The sequence below is a fragment of the Pomacea canaliculata genome, linkage group LG9 (genome assembly GCF_003073045.1).
Source record: "Pomacea canaliculata isolate SZHN2017 linkage group LG9, ASM307304v1, whole genome shotgun sequence".
Taxonomy (NCBI): domain Eukaryota; kingdom Metazoa; phylum Mollusca; class Gastropoda; order Architaenioglossa; family Ampullariidae; genus Pomacea; species Pomacea canaliculata.
Window position 1 is genome coordinate 4,535,819 of NC_037598.1, and position 8,316 is coordinate 4,544,134.

At 39.1% G+C, this 8,316-nt stretch overlaps 1 protein-coding gene across 12 annotated transcripts in view; it reads right to left on the minus strand.

Annotated features, from left to right (window-relative positions):
• Positions 1-2,355: 2,355 nt before the first annotated feature.
• The window catches only part of LOC112572782 (plasma membrane calcium-transporting ATPase 2-like), an 87,451-nt gene continuing 81,490 nt past the window's right edge, over positions 2,356-8,316 (minus strand). For 10 of the 12 annotated variants that reach the window (XM_025252654.1, XM_025252659.1, XM_025252661.1 and 7 more), the window contains one exon: positions 6,566-6,781. In XM_025252654.1, the coding sequence (XP_025108439.1) occupies positions 6,566-6,781 (216 nt within the window). Of the gene's footprint in view, positions 6,782-8,316 lie in introns of all 12 variants that reach the window. The other 2 variants (XM_025252655.1, XM_025252667.1) reach the window with 2 other exon arrangements.

Consider the following 8,316-nt stretch of genomic DNA (forward strand, 5'->3'; position numbering starts at 1 on the left):
GATGGGGGGAGTTTTTCAATGTTCAAAATGTTATGAAAAAATGCAGATTTATATTTTATTCATGGGTGGGTTAAAAAGCCTATTTTGAATTAACATAAAATATTTACCAGTATGCAGCCTATTTTTATGATTTTGATCATTTCCTAGCATTACTCTGTGAATCTGTCACGAGTCTTTATGATTAAAATTCTGGAAAATGTCTTTGCTGAAAACTTCCTGCTGACAAATTCATTAACAGACAATTCCAATCGGCAGCACAGCATCATGTGGAAAATAACTTTTAGTTTTCCTGTTATTGGCCTTTACTGAGGTGCTTCTTCAGTTGTCTGCCGACAGAAAGAACTAATTTAGCATTCGAGATTGGAAGGACATGTATGGAACTATTTGTTGGGTGCAACTCATGCACAGTTGTGAAGGTGAGGAAGTTCATTTGATGTGCTCACCAGACAGCAGCTGCACTGATAACCAAGACAAATACACACATGCATGTGGAACATTCATGTTGGGTTTATTTTGTACCTGTTAAAGTGCCATTTGGAAAGAGCATTCCAGTTATAGCTTATCCCTTTAAACTAGGGTTAAAAATACTCTGTCTAATGATTCATGTTGTTTACTGATTAATGTGATTTACAGGATAGATGCTGATGTAGTTAATTGCAGCTCAGAAAAAATAAGTTGTTCTCCATCATGTGTGGGACTTGCATACAATGTGTGGAGGTGCCAACAGCCTGTTGTTTCGCTCAATCTGTACAGAAGGAATATGTGGTGCTGTTGGCAACTTCTATTTGTTACTTTTTTTCCTGCGCAGTATTGAAAAACAAGGTGGCACCTTCCTTCTGACCCTTTTATCAGCTTTGTCTCTTTGGGATTACATTATTATTTTGAAAACTTTGTTCATCCTCCCAGTAGTTAAAAAAGTAGGAAAATTTGTGCTACAAACCACCTCAAGACCAAATATTTTCTGACAACCTGAAAAGGAGTTCCATTAGGCATTCTTTAGGGTGCTTTTTAGGAAGCTGCAAGTTTTTTAAATGCCTGCCACTCGTGCATTGTTCTTCCTTAGTTATCTACAATTGAGAGTGGTGTCCCTAGCCAAACAGGCTTGATGGGGCCAGTGATCTCCACATTTTTGTTTTCTGCTTGGATTTGTTGTGCTTGTAGTGCCTATTGTACTGAGCTACACTGTGTACTTGCCTGTGGCTCTTTATTTATTCCTCTGCTAATATAAACTCCCTCCTCACTGTTAATCATCTCTGGCTAACACCGGCACAGTTTCATTTTACAAGTTGTCCCTGGGATAGTATTTACATCAATGCCAAATAGCGTTTCAACATTGCTCTACACTTTCTGCTGTGATCACCTGGATATTCTCCTGACAATTGATCTACCTGTTTGACTAATGATCCTGGTCCAGTCCATTGACTGTTAATCTGTCTCACCAACATCTTGGTCTATGAATGTCTTCTGGAAGAAGAATGACCTGGTATTTCCATTAACTTTACAGAGCCACAGGAATTTTGTCCATCTTGTGTTTTGTGTTTGAAATGCGCGGAGAGTCTGGCTTTGGTTGGTATACCGCACCATAACAATTCCCACCTAATAATTGTATATTGTTAGTAAGAGGACTATCTGGAATTACCCTTGTGAATTAATAAAATTGTAGAAATGGTACAGGTTGAGATGCGAGATGAACCACACATTGTCCTTAAATAAAACATGCCCCAGACTCTTGTGCCCATGCGTACAGGTGTTATGTTTTGCTGTATGACAAATACCAAGTTTCCTTAAAACATGCCGCATTGACTGTGTGTGTGCACATACAAGTATTTATGTACTGCTGTGTGACAGATACTAAAAGTTACAGCTGATAGTGCAAGTGCATGTTAAATCTTCTAGGATGGCTTGTCTTAAAGGGCAAGCTGCATGTTTTGTAACAAAACTTACAGAAGGATTTAAAAAGAAAAATATGGACGGCAAGCAGCAAAACAGTTGAAGTCGGATTCAGACAAACACATTCATAAGTACGTGTGTAGGTGTGTGCACACAAGTGGCAGACATTAACATTAAAGGTGTTGGACTGGAGTGCTAAAAAATGGGGGAGACAAATTTTATTAACCTTGACCCTGGCCTTGCAATGCTTGAATCAAAAGTTGATTGCACATCAACCCTCAACCTTAGTGTAATCTCTCCTATGCAGATCCATTCATGTTGCTGATTACCTCGCTATTGAATCACTAGATTCTGGCTAATCACCTTGTGTATGTGCCATACGCCTGCAAGGGTATGGAACTGTGCTAAAGGTAAGCATCCACTTACACATCACCACCACCACCACCACCACAACAAAGCACTATGTACAAAAGAAAGGTATTTTATTATAACAATGATTCTACTACAACACACACACTCTGCATCAGTTGAACCAGAAAGGGTCAGGGACTCCCTAGGGTATAAATTAACAACCTGTATCATCATTCGCAGAAGAAATTAAAAAGAGTACATCTTATCAACAAGGGAGGGGAAGATTTGAACCAGGGAATGAAGGAAAGACAAAGGAAATGACCAACATCACATACACAAGCTGTCTTTATCCCATTACAAGATGTGAATGATCCAGGGATAAACTGGTGCACTGGCTGTGTCAAATGATGATGGGTATATAGTGCTGAGGTTCAAAACCCAGCTGAGGTAAAACTCTCCAATCCACATTAACTTGTGGCAGGCAGAGTGGGTACACCCACATTCAGATTGTGAAAAAAGGACAAACACAACTTTATCAAATCAATTACTTGTTTAAACATGACATGCATTCTAAATTAATCTAGCAGAAGATACAACACTCCTAACTACTACAGTATTGGAAGGAGGTGGTAGGAGAAATTCTTGGGAGAGGGGGGTTAGCATCTGAATCTAATGGTGTACACATGAAGTTTCTTATAATGTGTGTGGGAGGAAAGGGGCAAGGGGCAAGGGGTCAAGGAATTCAGTCCTTTATCTAATGACAGTGCAAAGACATGAAATTTCTTAAAAAGAAAAAAATATATATATCAAAGTCCTGTTATGCATTTTTCAGACCCATGCTGCCAGTGGCCTGACGTATACAGTGCACAACATCTAACACTGGGCAGACAATGGGGTTCGAATGAATATGTATAACTCAACACACAGCAAAACTGTAAAAGAAATGGATAGGGAGGGAGGGGGAGAGGTGCAAATACTAGCTGGCAACATGCAATATGTAAATCATAACACGCTTCACGTTGCTATTGCAGCGTAGGTAACTCCTGTTAAAGAGATCAATTAACGTGATCACCTGTTCTCGCCCACCTCCAAACATTAAACTCAGCCAGATAATCCAAGATATGCTAATTTGCTATACTCCCCTATTTCCTGCCCCTCTTTCTATTAATAAACCCTTTTTTTTCTTTTTTTCTTTTTTTTTTTGTTGGTGCCTGTTCAATTCAAAATGGTCATGCATCATGCTAATCTTTTGTAACGACCTCATGTACCCGGTACTCAAATGCCACCAACAAATCAAAGAACACTGTACCATTGTCTTATTTAACTACTTACAATACAATGACAGGATGTGCTCAGTTCTATTGCTGTTCTCTGCTTTTTTCTTATTTTCTTGCATTACCATTGGCTCTTTAAGTCCTATCTGAGTTCACTGCACCAAAACACAGGGGAGCACAAGCTCTAAGGTATCAGGTAAGAAGCAGATCCCATAATCCAGTCTCCTCAAATAATTATTCATTATTAACATGTAAAACAACATAAAAGTGTGTTGTTAATATGGAAATAGAACAGTTTTTTCCTATTACATCTTGCCAGCACAAATCTTGTTGTCAACCAAGCACTGATTAAAGTTTCAGTCTGTTTTTTTTTGGCAGCATTCTGTGGTCACACTTCTTGTCCTGCTGGTAGCTTGTTGCCTGGGGCTTGGGGAGCAGCAGTGATGGTGACCTTCACACCATGCCCTTCATGACAAGTCCCGCAACCTTGATCTCAGTCGCCATTCTATGCTTCACGCTGTCGTGCCAGGTTGGACTCCATCATGATGATGTCGGTTTCCGGCCAACCGCCCAGCCAAGCTGCAGCCCACTACATGGCAAGCCAGGTAAGTGGCCATATATGGTTGATTTGCCATACCAAGGGAAGGTTTGGGGGGAAAGGGAAATGGGGGTGAGGAAGGGTCATGTTTTGAGAATGGGGCATGACATGGACTCAGGCATTCCAAGCCTTGCATGTTCTATGCTCTTTATTATTATTATTAATATTATGCCAACAATAAAATTAAATCTTTACTTCCAATTGCTTGATTTTCACACTCGCTCAATTCTCTTAATGCACACCCACATACACACATCCACCCACGCACACATCCTTGAAGTCACCTTACAAATATTAACATGTCAAGAACAACTGTCTATGGCCTAGAACAAAGTCTAAATGCATAGCATCACCTGTGTCAACAAGAGTATGTGCTTTGTGACAGTTATTTAAAAGTGCCAGATGATTATGACAGCCAGAAAGGGTCAGTACACAGAAGTTTAGTTAAGAAAAATGCAAAAAATAAAAATAGGACATATATCTAATCCTAGCTAGACACAGTCAGTCAGCTCAGTGATTTCACGAGAAACTAAAATAGCAGCAGGAATATTACCAAAACAACATCTAAACATCAGAGGGAAATTGGAAAAAAATAGTTTAGGGAAATACGGCAGTACGATGATATATAACAGCAAGTTAACGTGGAAACAGTCATCACATCAAACTACAGAAACACTGACATTCAGTGGAATGGCATGTTAAAGGTGAAGATTTTTCTGAGGCATGCTTCAGAGGGATCAAGGTCACATGCAGAACATGTATTTTTTAAACCATCAAGGGAGAGAACAGATTGACACATGTGCTTAGGCAATAGCTTCTGATGGCTATCTGCATGTGTGCAAGGTACTTTAGCAGCAATAATAGTGTCATCAAAGCACAAGAACCAATCTTTACAGAAAGACAGCTAAGCTAGGAGAGACGAAGGCGTGTTAGTTGATGCTTGGCAAATGGAGAAATGCTTGACTTCATTATATTTTTTTTCAGTCGCTGCCTCCCTTTTGACTTTATTCTTAGCTAAGCTCTTATTTCCTACTGTTCCGCACTCTCCGTCATTTCTACAAAAATATCCAAATTGTCATAATTTTTGTACACAGTAAAACCTTAAACAAATGATCCTGAAAAAAGAAAGACCAACATCCAATTTCTTTCTTTTTTAAAAATGGAGTATAGCATACCACTGATTTTCATAGTCCCTCCACTGCCTGCCATGCACCTAGTTATGTTACAACGATGTTTATGAGTTAGCACAATACAGAGCTAGAACCTTTCCTTGTTATCTCTGTATGTTAGTACACCACACTATTTCCTCATGCTTAGATTGCTTAGTTCCATAATCACATACATAGATGCAAAATAATTCTCTTGTTCTTGTTTGATCAACACAAGGGGTGTGTATTTCCATAGTAGCTATGAGACTGATCTTTAAAAGTAAAATATGGAATTATTACTAGCTGAGTCATATTTTATCTAAACACGAAGCTTTTATAAGTCATTGCATGCAAGATGTCCATTGTGCTTTGCGTAAAAAGTCTGACAACATGGCATATTTCTCCCTCAAGCAAGAATTTAAAAAAAAAGCAGATATCTTTACTTTTCTTCCTTTATGCCCGTTGTCAATTCACTCACTGGTTAAAAATCTGCCTTGGTGATTAGTACAAGCAAATCATGTGCCATTTACTTGAAAAGTAACGTCAAAAAAAAAAAAACCAAAAAAAAAAACCCTCAGTTCTTTGTACAAACCTACAAACTGTAGGATAAACAATTTATAGTATCTCTTTGTAGCCAATTAAGTCTCCACTCCCTCTTCAAGCTTGAGCCTGGGGTGTGGTGAATCGGTATTGCCAAGAACCATATATACATATACACATATGTATTAAGAGTTGGCAGAGAAGCTCTCACAACAAAGACTGAAAGACTTGGAAAACACATGCACAAATATTAGTTTTGCGGAAGGACATGATGGTTCTCAAGAACTACTTGCACAAAGCCTAATTTGTCTCTAAAGACAAGAAGAACCAGGCTACTGAAAGGCAGAAAAGGTGGACGCATAGAAATAATAGTGAAAGGGTGTTCTAGGAGCCATTTAGCAGAAGCACTGCTGTCTTGGCGGTCACTTTCTGGGACACCCAGAAATCGCGGTTTGTATACTTCCTTTTACTTTATGAAAGTGCAAGACGAGGAAAAGGGGGAGGCAGTAGACATTCGATCAAGGGGTTGTTTAAAATTGCATCTGAGACCATTATGGTCAAAAATGTCAGTACCAAACCATTTATCCTCAACTTTCCTATCCCTCTTCCATTGTCACGTTTATTTCAAATAATGGCTTGTTTAAATTTAGCCAGTTTTGCGCAGCAAGGACATACTGACTTTAAAGGTGTCATATCTGAAGGCCTGTGGCAGCTTAATTTTTAAGGGTTTAAGTGGGAGGTGGAAGGGGAGTCTGAATTTTTTTTCATTCATCAGCATACGGTATGCTTTCACTTCGGCCAAACCAGGGTGAGGAAGTCGTTTCGTCGGCTTCTGGGGAGCTGGCCAAGATGGGTTTTCTACTGACCCCTCCCCTGGCCGCCTGCAGGGACTGCAAGCTAATGACGGAAGGCCGGCTACGTTTATCGTAGCTGTCCATGTGAGAATCTAAGTCCATTTGGAAAGCATTTACAACACGTATCTGAAAAACAGAAAGAAAAATCAAAAGTTAAGACCAGGGCACCTGGCTGACAAGTGGACATAACTCTGGACTAATGCAAGTGACCACAATATTGACATCCAACAATATATAATGTAAAAATACCACTTGGCAAAATAAAACAAGGCAATTTAAAAGGAAATGATGCAAAACCAAATAATTATAAAAACTTAAAACTTGGATGCACTTACTGGCATAAAAATATGATAAAGAAAAGTAAGATTAAAACTCTAGTATGACTCCAGTTTGCCATCTTGATATCTACACGGGCACATTACATTACTCTGAAACTTTTATGATTGTTGTTTTTGCTACAAATAAAAGTTGTCACTCTACCATAGCATTTTATTTGTCTTGGAATGATAAGTTACAGATATTGCAAACTGGAGCCTCTTTTAAACCAAGAGAATAGCAATAAAGCAAGCCATGCAGCATAGCCAATATCCAAATCCCAAAAGTTATAAAAAAAAAATAAATAAATAAAGGAAAAAAGTATGCTTAAAGCAAGCCCTCCAAAACCAGGAAGCGGAGGTCTGATAAAGCCATCCACCATGGGACACCTCATGCAATATTATTGTTGCTGGGTGTGAAGGGACCTAAGTTGAAGAAGTGTGTTGAGGTGACAAAATAAAAACAGGGTGGGACCTCTCTCTGGGACAGTCTGACTCATCAACATGCAACAGAGAGAGAGAGATACAGAGACCAGAGTGAGTGGTCATCTGCATGCGAACGTGTGCATTTGTGCATGCATGAACATGGACACATACTTGGGTGTTTGTCACGTGACTCCTTGAATATGTGCACCCATATGAAGGCACACAGCCATAGCTGGCCCACGGAAACACTGTTCTGGTATATGACCATACATAGGCCACAATTACCTTGTTAGACAGAGATTAAGAACCTGTCCTTCTAGGCCTGTGATTGTACTGTGTTTTTCCCCCTGGAATGTGGTGACTGCTACAATGTGATGTATGACTTAATGCTGCTGTAATGGTTTACAATAATATGATGAATGTCAAATTTTCTATGACTCACCAACTTGCATGTATCACTACATTTTAACATAACAGTTTAGCAATATATACACAGCTCCAGAACTATATAGGAAACAATGATAGCAAGCTTAGAAGAAAGATAATGATGTCCTTTTCTAAGCATAAGCATAACTGTGAAGTTCCATCAATAATACTAACCTAGCATCACTGTGAAATCAAGAAGTACCAGCCTAGCAGACAGACCCAACCTAAGATGTTAGAATGCTCAAGGGAGAATTGTTGGTGGGAGAGGGGTGACTAAAGGCCAGTTTTGAGGCTGTTCTCAGAAAACATTAACGCTTTGAATGGATCCTGCTTCTGCTTATTTTGCAAAATCATGAATCTGATGTCAAGAAACATGTTGACTTTGCAAAGAAATCTAAAATGCAAAGTTTAAAAAAAATGTGTTGTCCATGGCAAGGCCAAGAAAAGAACGTACCAGAGTATAGTCATACAAAAATGCAATTAAAGCATGCCAAT